This window comes from Phyllostomus discolor, chromosome 5, assembly GCF_004126475.2.
Source record: "Phyllostomus discolor isolate MPI-MPIP mPhyDis1 chromosome 5, mPhyDis1.pri.v3, whole genome shotgun sequence".
Classification (NCBI taxonomy): domain Eukaryota; kingdom Metazoa; phylum Chordata; class Mammalia; order Chiroptera; family Phyllostomidae; genus Phyllostomus; species Phyllostomus discolor.
Window position 1 is genome coordinate 172,002,161 of NC_040907.2, and position 16,524 is coordinate 172,018,684.

The window sequence follows — 16,524 nt, forward strand, 5'->3', positions numbered from 1 at the left end:
GACAGCAGGACGAAGGCATCGCCTCCACGGGTCTCTCTCTCTCTCACCGGCAGCGGGAGAGCCCCGAGTCTGGGGTTCACGGCCTCAGGAAGTCCCGTCCGAGGGGTGCCGTGTGCATAGAATTTCCCCACTGCTAGCTCTACCTGCGGAGAGAAAAGAAGAAATCGAGGATGCCCCAAATACAAGTACAAGAGCACCTTCTCTTAAAATAGTTTTATCCCACTGGTTAATAATAATAACACAGTCAAGCTCAGAAAATGAAAATGTCTTTGAACACCCCTAGAATAGGAATGCTATGTCCATTGCACTTGTGATACAGTGGCGACGGTCTGAAGGTTTATAATGTCATAAAAGCAGGCGGGTCCTCCCCGGAAGAATCCACGAGTGTTCGTATCTCAGAACGCGGTGGAGTGGAGCAGAGGCAGACGGGAGCGTCCCAGTGCCCGCCCCCCCCAGCACCACCTTCCCTGGCCTCCCGCCTGCAGCTGAGTTAGAGGGGGAGCCGGGGGCCAGGAGGGCTCAGGCACAGTTTCTGGTGTGTGGTCCCCAGAGGTTTTCAGGTGGCACGGGGCCCAGAACGGCCCTTGGGTGAGTTCTGCTTTTGCCTACAGGCCAGCCCCCCTTCCCGGCCTTGCCCTTCGGGTCCGGCGGAATGGCTAGCTCAGGTCTCACCCGCCCGTGCCGCTCCCTGTGGAAACCGAGCCCCTGCCTGCTCACCAGACAGATTCCTCATTCCCCCGCCCGGCCCATGAGCCTTTTTGGGGAGCCCGACTCTCTGCCACCAGTGTGTCCCCAGACCCGAGTGGTGCCCGGCCGGCAGGAGGTGTGCCTCACACACTTCCCACCCTGAGCTGAGCCCCGTGGGCTCCTGGGCCCCCTGCAGGAGCCGCTTCCTTGCTGCCTGTGGTCCTGGCCCTTGGGCCACAGCCGAGCAGAGACGGGGTGGGTGTGCCTGCCTGCAGCTGGAGGCGGCCCCGCCCCCACCGCTCTCTTCTGCTCGTGCTGGGTGGAGAGGAAGAGGAGAGGGCTTGTCGGAGAGCAGGTCTGCTGGTCTCACCCCGGTCCTCTCCTGGGCAGAGTGTCTGGGGGTGGGCCTTTCCTGACGCTGAGGTCCAGGTGGCTTGTGGGAGATTTAAAAAAGGACTAATGGGGATTGGTCCCGTCTCCCATGGTCACTCGTGCACCGTCACGTGGGCCAGACCACCTGGTCCCCAGGCTGGGGACAAGAGCTCATCTGCCTCGGACCCTGCACCTGTACAGGGCTCCTGCAGGTGTGGCTCCCCAGGGGAGGGGAGGGGAGCCACCCATCGGCAGACACCCCTGCAGCGCCCACTCCACGGCTAACAGTGGCCGATGGGTGCTGCGCACTGGCCATGCTGCAAGCGGGGTGCACGACGCGCTTCCCACACAGCTGCCTGCAAACCGGAGGCTGTAATTAGGGGAGACAATGCGAGAGCTCGCCGAGGGCTGTCTGTCTGTATAATCAGTGCTCCTTTCTCTCCATTAGCCGCTGCTCGGGTGCCCTGTAGAGAAAATGCATCAGACTCCCTCCCAGCCTGGGGGCAGGCACAGGTAATAACGGGGCCAGGTGAGTCCAGGTAACTGCTGTCTCCGAGGGAAGCGCTCCTGAGAGGACCACAGAGGGAGGGACCGACTGCCTGGAGTGTGGTAGAGGTTACCTGGCTGACCTTCGACCCTTGCTGGGGTGGCAGCACATTGGCCAGAGGGGAAAAGGTGGCACAGGTAGAGTGCTGGCCTGGGAAGATTCAGGTGTATTCAGGGGCATGGGCAAGCTAGGCCTATGCCTGGACCTGAAAGGTCAGCTGTGGCTGTAGCCAGGTGGAGGCCCTCCGAGCAGCCGGGTGAGCCTGGTGGGCGGGGTCAGTGCCTGTGGAGTGGGTGGGGAGCTGGGAGAAAGAGCCTGGGCCGGAGGCATCTCCGGGCAGGGAGGCCCTGGGCCCAGCCACCTGGCTGCTCAGCCTCCTATCCCTCCAGGCCATCTGAACTTCACGCCAAAGCCCCGCCCCTGCAGCCTGACGTCCCTGCAGGAGCTCAGGCGTGCCCACTCAGGCTAAGAGCCTGGCCAAGGGGGCCGCTGTCTGGACGGCGAGCATCCTTTCTGTTCTAGGGGAGCGTTGTTGGGTGGCGGATTTGCGGAGGCACAAGGTCTGGGGAGCACCGGACCCTGAGGGCTGGAGTCTGGAGGCCTGGGCTGTGCCCCGGCATCCCTGCCTCCCTCCTCTGTGGGGCGGGGGCGGAAGGACCACACCTGTCCTCCCACCTCATCGCTGGGCTGTGGGTGAAATCTGGGGCCCGACATTGGAAGGACTGGGTTCAACACCCCCCCGGCCCTCCAGCCAGCATTTCAGGACGAGATGCACGCAGGCTCCACCACGGGGTAGATGGGGGTGTGGCAGCCCTGCTGTCAACTTCTTGGCAACACCATATCATGTCCCCAGCACACGGGGGGGGGGATGCTCTGAGGCATGGGTCAGCCTGACTAAGGTAGAGAGGACGTCCTTTCTTCCGCCAAGGACCACAGACCAATTTAAGAAGAAATCAGCTGAGTTACAAAAGCTAGTAATGCAATGAACAAAAGCTGAATGATTCTGTACAGAGGACCACACACACACACACACACACACACACACACAACCCAGCCGGTCACAGAAGGGTCCACTCTCTGTGTGAATGAGAGCTGCGGCTGAAGCTCTGAAGGACACTTTCAGCACCGTGTGAAGCTGAGTCAACGAAGGTCAATGTCGAACAGAGCAGAGGGGAGGCCTGTGAGGGGGGAGCCACCCAGACGGCTGCAGGCGGGCCAGAGGAGGGCCAGGGAAGGGGCAGGAAGCCAGTCAGCGCCGTTGGACACGGGCCCCGGCCCACCCACTGCCCAGGTCGCCCGGCTGTCCTCTCCAGAGGTCCGACTCTTCCTGCCCAAATGGGAGTCCGAGGGAACAGGGGAGAGGCAGGGGCCTGCCCGCACCCGACATGTCTCGAACAGAAGAAAAGCTAAACAAGTCACATCTCCACATGCATGGACATCCTCACCATAAGCAGCACGACGGGACCCTCCCCACAGCCCGAGCTCCCTTAAGGCGGGGACCTGGGTGTGAGGCACAGCCCCAAGGGGCGCGCTGCGGCTCTCAAATGATCAGACGCTTTCACCGTGCCTTCTTCCACTTTTTTTGCTGTGCGAAGACAACGCGATTATGGTTTATTTGCAGTTTCAAGTCAGGCAGGGTATTAACATCAGCTTTCCAACGATGGTTTCCCACTGTCCTTGGCTGAATCCTTTTCGCCATCACTGAATGGTGGTCTGGTCATTTTTAAATAAACTCATCGGCCAGTTCTCCTTTCCTGTGTGGTTTTCATCACACCCTGCCACCACCCTCTGGCTTCCCCCTAACCGGAGACACCCAGGTGCCCGCAGGGCCGCTTTCTCCTGAGGCGTCCCTCCTCGGCATTCAGAAGCTGTCGTCTCCCAGCGTCTGTGCGTGGTGGTCCCTCTGCAGCATGGGGTCCAACCCAGCCTCTTGCTCTCCAGCTGGGAACTCGCACAGAGGGCCTTCAGGAGCCCCGTGTTGTCACCTGGGAGGCGGGGTGCCCGCAGGGCAGGTGAAGAAGAGAGGTCTCGGCGTACCTGTGAGTGCATTCTCAGTGGGCCAGCTGTAATTACGCTGGACGGAGCCCGCCCACAGCGGCCCTTCACAGGCTGGCTGGCATTTACCCAGACCTTCCTCGGGGGCTGAGGAGGAACCTCGGGGCCAAGGGCCCAGCTGGGAGGCTCAGAAGAGGAAGTGCCGCTTCTGCAGCTGGAACCTTCCGATGGCAACAGCAAGACCCTGGAGCAGGGCCAGCCTGCAGTGCTGCTGTGGCCCCCACCCTGTGCCTGGCTTGTGAGGGGGCTCTGGGACAGGCTGCATGGCAGCAGGGGACCCCAGCAGCTCCCTTGTGGGGACTGTTAGAAGCCAGGGAGGAGAGATGGACACCTCCCAGTGTGCCTGAGTTCAAGGTATCAGTGGTTGGTTTCTCCCCGAGGCTTCTCTTCATGGCCGCCACGTGGCTGTGTCCTCACACGGTCTTTCCTGTGTGCACTCATCCTCAGTGTCTCCTTGTGTGCCCGAGCTTCCTCCTCTTGGGAGGACCCCGGTCAGATGGGATCAGGGCCCACCCCAAAGGCCGCATTTTAACCTAATCCCTCCTTAAAGGTCCTATTTCCAAATACAGTCACATTGTGAGGTCCTCGGGGTTAGTGTTTGACACATGAATTTTGGGGGGTCACGATTCAGCACATAAGAGTGGATCCCCAAATGACAACTGGCATGGTGATGTCTAAAGAGAGAAGGGGTCATGGACGGGGACAGACAAATCCAGCAGGTGCCTGCCCGGATTCCTGACGACCGCGTCCCACGGCCAAGGTGGCCCTGTGCCCGTGTGCACAGCAGTAAGCGCGTGCAGAACCAGACACTGGAAGGCCTCGTCTGAGCAAGTGTGAGGGGAGGAGGAGGTGAGAATCCCAGCATTTCCCAGATGGAAGGAGGCCACTTGGCGACACCCTGCACCAGCCCCTCTTCCACTGCAGGAACGGCCCCAGGCATGAACAGAACCCTGACATCCGGGACCCCATTTCTCCCCTCTTTCTCTCCATGTTCTCTCCCACGTCTTGGGGCACAGGGAGCACAGGGATGACGCAGTCCTGTCTGCACATTCCGCCATCCCTGTCTGTTCTGTGTCTGGATTTGACCGCCGGCCACGGGCTGTCTTTTGGCTTGGATGCCAGACTCAGCAACTTCACACAGTGGGCGCCGGATTCGCTGTCTTCTTTTACACGGCGCCACGCCCTGTCCTGGCGGGCTGAGTGGCTCGGCCGTTTGGTTCTGAGCTTGCTTTTTCGCTTTACCACTGACCAGAGCAGCCTTCAGTTTAGAACGCACGGAACCCCCTGAGGAAGGTAGGAGCCTTGGGAAGACTTCCTCCTGTCCCACCTGGGCAGGTGGGAGGGAACGTTACTGTGTAAGCTCTGGGGCTTATTTGGGGTCCATACTTTCTGGGGTCCTTTTTGCAGCCAGCCCCCAGCGGGCCTTTCGCAGGTGGGCGCTGACCCGGACTCACCTCGCTTCCCTCCCCCGTGCCCGGGTCTAGATCAGAGACTCCGTGCAGACCCCTGCGGGTCCCCGGCGCCTTCCCGGTGTGGGCGGCCCCTCCTCCCGGCTTCTCTCTACCTGCCGGCCCTGGCAGCCTCGGCTTCTCTGAACTCCATCCCTGTTCCCGCTCCGTGGGACCCTGGGCCCAGGCGAGCTCTTCTTCCCGTGTTGCAGCCCAGACACCACCGCCGGGAAGCCAGCTGGGCAGCCGAGCAGAGGGCTCACCTCATTCATTTCCCGTCTTTCAGAGATCTTAGGCCTGCACTGCCCGAGATCAGAGAATTGTCGTTTTTCCTGAAGCCCCCACCCCTGTTAAGCTCTGCTACCATTATTATTATTATTTGGGTTTTATTTATTTTCAGAGAGAGGAGAAGGGAGGGAGAAAGAGAGGGCGAGATACATGGATTCGTGAAACATCCATCAGTAGGCTGCCTCTCCCACGCCCCCAACCCGGGACCTGGCCCACAACCCCGGCGTGTGCCCTTCCACGGCAGCGCGCACCCTCCCGCTGCGCGGCGGTAACGCGGCACCGGCTCCGAAGGGTCCTGCCCCGAGTCTAAGAAGTTCCTGAAAAGCCTTGCAGAGACACCAGCCCGAAACCGCAGGTCCGGCCGCCCGAGCATGCGCAGAGCAGACAACTTCGGCCCCCAGCGGCACCCGGAACCAAAGGCCCGGGACGGAACCGGAACTGGAACACGCCGGAACCTTTTCGGAGGGGAGCGTGCCCTGTCCCGGGAGTTGCAGTGCTGAAGCCTCTCAGGTTAAACGGCCAACTCCCAAGGTCCTCCAGTGAAAGCCTGTTCCCCCGAGCCCCGAAAACCTGCTCTGAACCCCGAGTGGGAGAGATTCGAGCCGTGGCACCCGCGAGCCGATTTAGCATTCATTAAATCGCTCTTTCTTTTCCAAAAACCCGGTGTCATAGTATCGGCTTCATTGCACGCCTGGCAGTGAACCCTTGTGTGGTGGCATAGCCACGCGGCCAGAGTTGAAAGTGGGCATGACAGAGGAGGCGAGTATAACCGACATTTGTTTTCCAGGGTTTCTTCGCGGACTCTGAATCCCCAGGAGGGCCCAGAAGGCCGCCTGCTGCAGGCTGGGTTTGCGCCCCGTTCCCGCCGTGCCCTGTGCTTTAGCCACGCCCGCCTTTCCGCTCTTGAAGGTCTGTGTCGTTCCCACCCCAGGGCCTTGGCACACGCGGCTCCTGCAGCCGTGCACCCAGCTGGTGTCTGCTCGTCCCTAAAGCCCGGCCCCAACCTGCCGAGAGGAGGTCGGGCCGCCGGGCCATTGCTGCGGAGCGCCCTGCTTCTGCACGGCACTTTTGCAGCTGCTTGACCTCCAGGGGGTCATCCGGCTGTGAGCCTCTGGGGTTTCACATGCCCACGGAAGACTCTCAGTGCCTGTGGCTGCAGCCCAGGCCCCTCCCTCCGTCGGGCTTAAGTTCCTTATCAGTAAGGCCAGGTCTGTCACTCGAGACGACTCTGTGGCTGCCTCACCACCAGCCGTCAAGTTGCAGGTTGTCCGGGCGATGGGCATTCTCTGCAGCAGAATGGGGGCTCACTTGGCTCTTCCTGGGCCCTACCGGCCGCCTCCCCAGCTCCCACCACCCGACACTGTCCCTACTCCATGGGGCCCTTCGTCTCTTTTGCCTTCTGTCCCCCAATCCTTGAAGGCCTACTGCCATCGTCACTGGCTCTCGGGATCAGGAGAGAGAAGACAGTTAATGTTCCCTGGAACCGAACTGACCCCATTTAATGGGCTGCCTTCACTCTGGGACTGACTCCTTTCCCCTCTCTATTCTTTCTCAAGACTATGGTAAATGTGCCCTGGCTGGCGTAGCTCAGTGGATGGAGCGTGGGCTGCGAACCAAAGTGTTGCAGGTTCGATTCCCAGTCAGGGCACATGCCTGGGTTGCAGGCCATGACCCCCAGCAACCGCACATTGATGTTTCTCCCTCTCCCTCCCCCTCCCTTCCCTCTCTATAAGTAAATAAATAAAATCTTTAAAAAAAGACTATGGTAAACGTAAATAGGTGTGACTGTTGTTTTGAGTTTTGCCTTGGAGGAATCTGAAGCCCTGACTTTTACTGGTGTGAAAACCAGGAAGGGCTGAGAGCTGACCTCCTAGGAGAAGACCAGATTCCTCAGGGGCCTGCAGCCTGCGCTAGGCCTGGCCTGGCCTGGCCTGGCCTGGCCGGAAGCTCCCTTTCCCCGCCTGCCCCTTTCCCTTCTTCCTCTCTCCCTACCCTTCACACCCCAGAGGTTCTGCAAACACAAGGAGGCTGAGGTCTCCCGCCCTTAGCCTGCCCCTCCCGCCTGGCCTCCGTGGGTTGCTGTTCAACGCTCCAGCAAGGGTTGCCTCCCTGCACAGCACTGTCTGGCCAGCGCCGAAGCCAACTACACAGGTGTCCCGCCCAAACACTGAGAGCCAACCCACCTGTTGTTCCCTCCCCAGCCCCTAGCCTGGCTAGTTTGGTGCCCCTGGCACACCCAGGCACTGGGTCGGTGCTCAGTTAGTGTTTGTCACATGAATGAACCACATGCTGCGGAAGGCTCCTTCCAGGGGACCTCCTGGGCTCGCCTTCCACCAAGGCTGAGCCTGGGTTGGGGACATTATACTCCGGGGCACCGGTCTAACTCCTTGCCCAGCAAACCGCATGCTTCAAAAGTCGCCTAGAATGCCCCTGCCCCTCCCCCCGCGGGCTTAGCCCTCTCCCTGCCCCACATCCAGTCCCCAGAAGGGTTCACTGCAGCCAGGGGAACCTCCGCTGAGCATGAAAAGAAGACGCCCCTGCGGGGTGCTGGGGAGCTCCTTTGTGGGGCGTCCGTGGGCAGTGAATGTGGAGGAACAGGATGGGGGCGTGCGGTGATACGGCGGGGTCCCCCCGGGCAGGGGTAGTTGTTCCAAAGTCGCGGGCGGCGGCGGCGGCGCGGAGCTCCGCGGCCAGGGTCCCGGCGCGAGGGCGGGCGCGCAGCCCCGGGCCGTCCCGCCTCTCGCCGGCGCTCCCGGCCTTTCCCATCCGGCCCGCGACGCTCCGCCCGCCCCGTCCCACATGACACCGCCTCCGCCGCAAACTTTTTCCTCCCCATCCTGCCGCGGCCCGAAAGGAATGGAAAATGGCGGCCTAGGCGCCGAGTTTCCTGCCCGAGCAGCGGCGGCGGCGGTCCCGGCGGCCTGGGGCGCGCGGCCCGCGCGGCGCCATGACGCGCTGGGTGCCCACCAAGCGCGAGGAGAAATACGGCGTGGGTGAGCACGCGCCGACCTGCCCCGCCGCTCGCGCCCACTTCCCCCGGCGGCGCGGCGCTCCCGGGCGGGGGACCCGGCGGGACTCCGCGGGACGCGGGCGCGGGGAGGGGGGGGGCGCGGGCGGGAGGCAGCGTGTCCGCCTCGCCCGCCCCGGCGCCGGCGCACCCGGGCGCGGGGCACTGCCCACTCCGTTCCCGAGGCGCGCGCCGTCCCCGCGCCCCTCCCCGCGCCCCCGCGAGACTCCTGGCGGGCCGGGCTGGGGACACGCGGGGTCGGGGGCGGGTTGTGTCACTTCCCGGGTATCCCCGTCCGACATCCAGTTCTCGGGCGAGCACCCCGGCGGCGGAGCCTTCCAGCCGCCCGGGACCGCCCCCTTAACTCGTTGGTCCCGCGCCGCCCCCGGCGAAGCCTGCGTTTGGCTGGGCCGGGCCGTGAAGCCCGGGTCATTGTCTGCGCGCCTCTCGGCTGTTCGGATGGAGTTGTGTTCGCCGTCTGGGGCCCCTGGAGGACAGTTTCAAGTTGCCGCGATCAAAGCGAACACTTGTGCTGTTCCCCAGTGGGAAGTGGCTTGCGCGACCCGGGCGGGCGGGCCCATCAGATCGCGCCGCCGCCCGCCACTGGGTGGCTCCGCCTGGACCGCGCGGGACCCTCGCGGAGAAGCGGCCAGGCGCTCCTGTGTCCCCGGGACCCGGGGGGAGCGGGTTGGGAAGGGCGGGACCTGTTTTGGCGGCTCCGCCGCGCTTTGTCATTTCCTGAGGAGGGTAGCGGGGGAGTCTGTTGCAAGCGTGCATTTTGGACCCCGGAGTTCGTGCCGGAGGGCGATGCTTTTCTCCGCCGCAAGACGAACAGACCGGGCCCTGTGCGCTCTGCTGCCCTTCTCGGGGGATTTGCAGCCCCCGCCGGCCTGGGTCCCGGCCTTCTCGGGCTGGCCCAGCAGATGAGACCGGCAGTGGCTGCACCTAGGGTGCTCTTAGTGTCCCCTTTCCTGTTCGGCAACCCTAAGGAGTCGGACCACCTGCCTCTGCCTGATTCGTAAGGCCTTTGTGACCTCGCCTGGCCTCCCCTGCCTGCCGGGTCGTGTCCTCCGCAGGGTCCCCGTCTACACCTCTGAGCCTTCACAGTCGAGTCCCTATTCCAGGAGTGTCTTGCCCACACTCACTGCTGGTCTGGTTCAGTCCTGACTCTCTGACCTTGGGAAGCCTCCAGGGTGGCTCTAGTCCTCAGGGCTCCCCTTTCTGTGACCCTAGTTGCTTATCTCTGCTAGGTGTCAGGGACATGCCATGGATCCGGCTTGGACATTGGCGTGGGGACCGTCCTGAGACAGTCCTAGATCACACTTGACTTGTTCCACTGGTGGAGCGGGGGGCCTCCTTGCTTCAAGACCTTTGCGGCTGGGCTCCCCTCCCCCTCCCCTGTACAGACCAGGAAACCAAGGCTCAGACACGGCACCAGGGCCAGCTGCAGGGGTGGGCGTCCTGCCTCCGGGGGCTGAGCCAGTAAGCAGCAGCACCCTGTGCACCTCCGGGCGGGTCTGGTCCAGGGCACCTCCTGACATAAGTGTCCCCATGTGTCTGCATCTGCTGAGGGAGGTTTGGGACAGAGATGCTGCTTGGGATGGGTGTGGTGCGGTGAACCTGCTGGGCTGACCGTGCGAGGAGAGAGCTGGGTACAGACCTGCAGGGAACAGGCACCGGGAGGTGGAGGACGAGCTGGGGCTCTGGGGACCTGCCAGAGGCAAACTGAGGAGGTGGGGAGGGCTCTGGCCTTAGCCCGGGGCTTGACCCTTGGCCCTGTGCTGCGGGGACAGGGTCACTGCCACTGCCCAGGGGCTCACCCACACTTGTGCCACGAGTAATCCCTACAATGTGGATTCGAACCTGGGCCTCCCTCTAGAGCTCAGGCAGGCCCCCATTGTGCCTGACCGCAGGAGATGGGGGAGGGGCTCCTCTGTGGGCCACCAGTGTATCCGAGTGTTTTCATGTGCTCTGACACCCTTCCGGGGCACTCGGGGCAGCCTGGCTGGTGCCAGTGAGGACGCTGTAGGTTGGACACCTGTGGAGTAGCTCACCTGTCCGTGCAAGGTCAGAGGGAAGGGGGGGCAGGGTCTCCTCCCTGGGTGAGGTCAGAGCCTCTGCATTAAGTCTCACACCTTCCTGAAGCTTCACTACATCTCACCGTGGTGACTTCTGACATCGCAACTTTGGCTAATACTTTAGTTCTAAGAAAACTCTGTGTTTGAAAGGTTCCAAAGAAAGCCCCGTGGAAGGTTTTTCCGGGCAGTTCTAGGAAGGGAGGAGCTCTCAGGTAGGGGAGTGGGTTGCCCTGCTTAATTGCACCAGGTGGGGGGGAGCCTGCTGACCTGCGTGGAAGCTGGCACGAATCACTCAGTCCCGGAAGGTGCTTTCAGAACCTAGAGGCCCTGCTGGGGAGGCCCCCAGGCTTGGGGCTCCATGATTTTGTGCAGGGAGGGAGGAGGGCAGGGTGCATCCTTGTCCGTGAGTTTGCGCTGGTCTCCAGAAGGGTGCTGACCCAGAACCTGGAACGTGTGAGCCCTGGATGCAGGGATTCAGTCCCTTTCGCTAATTGGCCGTGTCAGCCGAAGGGAAAATTACTGGCTTTCTTCCTCCCCAGCCATTGTGTTTTGGAGGCTAAGGGCAGGGCCGTGCTGTCCTGGAGGGGCCCTGGGGGGGGCGTCTGTGTGTGGGCCACCCTTCCACTCGGCCACTGGCTTGGCCAATGAATGAATCACGAGGGGCAAGAAAATGATAAAACTCCATCTCATTTGGAAACATGAATCACAGCTCATTGTTTGCAAGCGCTTGGAATCTGTTAGAGTTCATTGTCTGCGGGTGAGACACTCCAGTCCTTTATTCGGGGAGCAGTAACTAGGTGATGTGTTGCTTCCTCAGCTGAGGCCGGAAGCGCCGGGCTCTCGCCCTGCTGCCTCTGCCCCCTCCACTCCCCAGTCATTTTCTGGGGGTTCCCCGGGAGATGTACCGGCCTTTTAATTCCTCCCCCTGGACTTGAGTTTGGAAGGTCAGTTTACAGACCTGGCTCATTAGCGCCGGCGTGAATTTTGACATTTTGATACAGCTGTCACACTGAGGGGCTGGGCCAGGTGAACTTCTCCATCACCACCCCGCGCCCCCCACAGCTAGGCAGGTCTTCTGTCCAGATAGAGTAACACTGTGTCCACGTGGCGGATCCCATCCCCACGCCTGGGTAAGAGTAGGCAGCACGTTCTCCAGTCTCACTGGAGGCTGGTGTGTGAGGCTCACTCCCAGACGTCCACGCCCTGCTCCCCAGAACCCGTGACCGTGACGAGTGACATGGCACAGGGACTTTGCAGCTGCGATCAAGGTATGACACCGAGGGGAGGACATGCCCCTGTGATATTCACGCGGGCCGAAAGCGGAGAACTTCCTCCCCCCGGTCGGGTCGTGGGAGAGGGGCTCTGAAGCCCGAGGCTGGTGCGTCGGAGAGATCCGGCGCCAGGGAGGGGCCCGGTGCGCAGCATCTGGCCCTGAGATGTGGGGTCCACTTGCGAGGACCAGAGAGAGGGCCCCAGAGGACAGCCAGCAAGGGAGTGGCACCTCCGTCCCACCCTCACAGCTGGATTCTGCCCACACCCTGGATGCGCCGGGAGACAGCCACCCCAGAGCCTCCCACGGGAGTCCCGCCTGGTGACACCTTGGCTGCGAGCCCCGGGCACCACTGGTGTCTGGCCCCGGGAAGTGAGACAGTGAGTGCGGGAGCCTTCGGGCTGCCCAGGGTGTGGCGGTCTGTTCGGGCAGCGGCAGAGACCAAAGGCGTGTGAGGGCCGAGTCGGTCCCTTTGGTCGTGAAGCGGATGGAGCCGCAGGGGACCCGAGTGCGCAGGCTCCGTCCGGCCTCTTCCGCGCAGGGCTGGCCGCCCGGCACGTGGACTCCGCCGCTCCCGTCCCCGCTCCGGAAGTGGCCCGTGGGCGAACGCCACGTGTCGCGTGTCCTCTTAGCTTCCGTTTTCTCGTCCGGCAGGTGGCCACTGCGGGAGCCGGTGGGGGGGGGGGGGTGACTCGCGACGTTAATGCTGGCCTAGCGCGCCGTGCAGGGCCGCTGTATTAATTTTTAATTTAATCACGCGCGGCCTAGAACTGTAGCAGCAAGTGATTTCCGGTGTGGATTTAAGTCCCGGGGGCTGAGAGAGTGCTGTTGCTCCAAAGTTGAGTTCTTAGTGGTGCGTCTTGCCCCGGTCTTTGGGGGGAGTGACATTTGACCGGTGTGGGGGGGGCGCGACTTGCGTGCCTTCAGGTTAGCGCTGAGTGATGATAGTTGCTAGGAATAGTGTAATGCCCAAATAAATTTGGGAGTGTGGGAGTTGCGGAGAGATCTCTTGTTATCTAGAGCAGCAAGCAAGCTGCGACTTGGGGGAGGAGAATTAGATCTGGCTGTAAGTAAATAGAAGTGCAGACATTTTTGCTCACTGGAGTTGCAGAAAAACCAAATTAGGGCATATTCTATTTCTTCAAACGATTGCACTTTGGAAACAGTGTAAAAATTTAACATCGGGCGTTGTGCCGATGTCTGCCTGGAACATCAGACGGCCAATCAGGGTTGTCTCGGTGCGAATAGTTCGTTCTTCCCCTTGTTGTCTCGTGTCCCCGAGGACACAGGCAGTGGGACCCCGAGGAGAGGCAAAGGCGGCTGCCGAGTCCTGCAGGGGGTGCGCCAGAGGGCGCCGCCCTGCCTGTGCCCCGCGCAAGTGCCCGCTCTCTCTGCCGCCCGCTCTCTCTGCCTCCCGCCCGCCCTCCCTCCCGATGTGCTCTCCAGCTTTGTTCCGAGACCTTGGAGATCCAGAACGCTGGGGCCTGTATTCTGGTGGGAAGGTCAGGCATCCCTCAGAAGGTCAGGTTTCTGTCTCTCTTTTAACTTACCTTTGTATTTTCAGGTAACTGTAGACACAGGCAGTGGTAGGAAATGGTACCGAGAGATTCCACGCACACGTGGCCAGTGGCCCACCCCCAGGGCTACGTCTTGCAAACAGAGTACAGTGTCAGGACCAGGTGCTGTCGAGGCCGACCGAAGGACTTGGCGTCCTGTCGTCTTTTTGAGCCACGCCCACTGCCCTCTTCCCTCCCAAACCATCCCTGGTGAACGTTAACTGGTTCTCCACTTCTGTAGTTTGGTCGTTTCAACAGTCGCATGAACAAAGCCGTGGGTTGCCTTTGTAAAAAAATTCTCGCTCAGCATGAGTCTCGGGATGCTCACCAGGCAGCCGTGCAAACAGATGCTTGGCTCCTTCTCCCGTGTGAGCGCGGTCCAGGCGTGGGTTCCACCCGCCACTCACCCGGAAGGACATCTTCTGGGTTTCGGCTGAGGCCACCGAAGCCTCTACGATCATCCACGGGGAGGTTTTTGTGCGGACAGAAGCCCTCTCGTGCTCGGATCCGTGCCCAGGTGTGCCACCGCCGAGGCCTCCGGGAGTCGCCTGTTCAGCTTTGGCAGAGACGGCCAGACTTCTGCAGCGGGGCTGTGTCGGTTAGCGGCCCTCGCGACCCTGTGGGTGTGGCCCCGTTTCTCTGTCACCTCCCCTGAGTTTGGTGCCATCTGTGTTGTGTGTTCAGCCAGCCCCCCAGGAGTGCCGCCATGTGCCCTTCGGGGTAGGGTGCGTGTCTCTCTGATTGCAGCCCATCTGTGAAGCAGGTCTCGGTCTAGTCTAGGGGGTGACCTGGCAGGCAGGTGCCTGTGCCGTGGGGCCAGGGGAGGCCGAGGGTGGGGGGAGCGCTTGCAGGAGGGGCAGCGGAGACCGCTTCTCATTGCGCCGGCGTGTCTTCACTCGGGCGGCTTACACGCAAGTGTCCTGCAGGAGAAAAGGGCTCTGCTCCGTGTGCGCGGCCGTGACCTGTGGCACGCTCAGCCACAGCCTCAGTGTGTTGCCCGCCAGAAACGGTGACATTTGTCGTCGGATAGCTGTCTGCGAGGGTGTGAGACGGGAGGGCTCTCTGTTGGACAATTTGTGTGTTTGTTTTCAATGAATTCATTCATTTATTTACTTTCCATCACGTCTTTGAAGACCACCCCCAGCTGTGGTCACCTCCTGAGGTGCGGGGTTAGCACCCACCGTTCCTGTGCATCGGGGGGCACAGCTCTGCCCAGAACAGTCTGAGTATCATGACCTAGGGCTCTCCCTCCGGATTTTCGCTCTGCCTTCAGCGGCCACCCTCTGGGTGGGCTTTTCCTGTGAGGCTGCAGGTCCCGGGAGCTGCGGGGGCACCTGGGAAGTGGGAGGTGGGAGGTGAGAGGTGCGGGCTGGCTGTGTGACCCCCCCACCCCCGTCCCCACGCTGAAGGGCCCAACGCAAGGACTCGAACTGGTTCTCTGCTGAAACCTGGTCCTACCCTGTCTTTGGGTAGGGACAGGATGACAGGATCAGGGAGGTGGAGGCCCCGACAGGAAGTTGTCCATGTTTAAGTGTGTTCGTCCGTATCGGGCGTGCACTAGGCGAAGGCTCTTCCCGGGCAGCCTCCGCCACGTGGGCCGGCGTGCAGACCCCCAGGCCCGCTCTGCCTGCAAAGGGCAGGTGGTTTCGGCCTCGACAGGTGTCTGTCTGCTCGTTAAATTCTCATTTGGACACCGAGGAGAGAAGCAGGTGTTGTCTCTTAGCCTGTGGGCTATGCCCCGAGGTCGCAGGTGTGCAGCCGTACACACCCCGCCCCTCCTGGGGGCTCAGCGCCATCCCCCACTAGCAGGGTGAGCGTGGGCGAGGGGGCCACCTGAGGCCTTGTCCTTTGGCCAGCTGGCGGCCACACCCACCTTGCCGGGCAGTCCCGGGGAGCGAGAGCGAGAGCGAGCCAGGCACACACGGGCCCTGCTCCGTGCCCCATACCGGTTAGCTTCTTCCGTTCTTCCTGGAGTCTGCGTTGGGGACTTGTGTTGCCCGAGACTGAGTCTCCCGTTGAGTAAACCTCTCCCCAGCGCCCAGTCTCACTTTCGGACGGAAGCAGTGGCTGGCTGCTCCGGCGGCCTCCGGAGAGGCCCCAGGAGGCAGAGCTCGGGAGCTTCCCTGGGCATGTCTCTTGTCGGGGTGGGGGGGGACATCCTGGGTGGGATCAGTTTGGTCCGGGGAAGGGTGCTGTCTGTGCCCTGGGGGCCTCTCCACACCAGATCCCCATCACAGGGCCCTCCCCTCAGTTGTGACAACCCCAGCCGGCTCCAGACGCCGCCCCGTGTCCCTGGGCACAGGAGGGCTCCCGCCCAGACCCTCCGAGGCACGGCACCGGGGGCAGCATCTCGTCCCCGGGCAGCACGCCGGAGGGGTCTGCGGCTGCGTGAGCTCTGACCCGGCTCTGGGAAGCAAAGTCTTCCCTGCACGTTTGGGGAGGAAAGGCCCAAACCAGCAGGACCTGATTCCTGAAGGGCGTGTTTCGGAGGACAGGCTCGGGAGGCGTGGCCCGGAGGCCTGGGCCGTGGGGGTGGGGTGTCTTGGGCCCTGTGTCCTGGCTGCCTGCGTTTCTTCCGCTTTCTGAGAGGGGTGGCCTGAGGAAAGACACTTTCTGAGAGGTCAGGTCCCAGGAAAGACGTGTCCAGGACCAGGAAACAGGGGAACCCCCCCCCCCCAGTTGTCTGAGAAGCCCCGGTCGGGCCACGCTGATGCCCTCGGAGGGGGACGGGAGGGAGCGCACGGACCTGCTCTGGGACTGCCCCTTGCCGGCCTGCAGAGAGCTCTCAGACAGTTTTCCCCTTTCTGAAATAATAACTGATTTTCCTTAACGTAATGGACTTTACCGGGGGCGAGTCATGATTTAGCTGGAGGGAAATGTGATTATTTTTCTTCCAAATGGCTGTGCTTTTCTATTAACTTCGCCAGATTTATTTTCAAGTTCCCCGCACGCCCCGTGTGTCCGGCCCGTTTTCCAGAGGCAGGGCCGCATCTTGGTCCCCAGGCCCCTGTGGCCAGGCGGCCGCGTTCCTTCACGTTGTGTCCTGGGGCAGCTGCCCTAAGGGTCAGCCCTGGGGAGGCCGAACGGAGGGACAGGTGGGGGCGGGAACCGTCCTCCCAGGAGCAGGAGGGACGGGGCTCAGTCCCACTGGCCTCGGTGACGTCTGGAGGCACTTCTGCACCCAGGCCCCGAGGCCCTCAGCCCCGCGTGCCCTGG

General features: G+C 62.1%; 1 protein-coding gene across 3 annotated transcripts in view; it reads left to right on the plus strand.

The window, feature by feature from the left end:
* The first annotated feature begins 8,216 nt into the window (after positions 1-8,216).
* The window catches only part of DOCK1 (dedicator of cytokinesis 1), a 341,306-nt gene continuing 332,998 nt past the window's right edge, over positions 8,217-16,524 (plus strand). For all 3 annotated transcript variants that reach the window (XM_028512883.2, XM_036027442.1, XM_036027443.1), the window contains exon 1: positions 8,217-8,390. In XM_028512883.2, the coding sequence (XP_028368684.1) occupies positions 8,345-8,390 (46 nt within the window). In that variant the 5' untranslated portion in view covers positions 8,217-8,344. The remainder of the gene's footprint in view (positions 8,391-16,524) is intronic.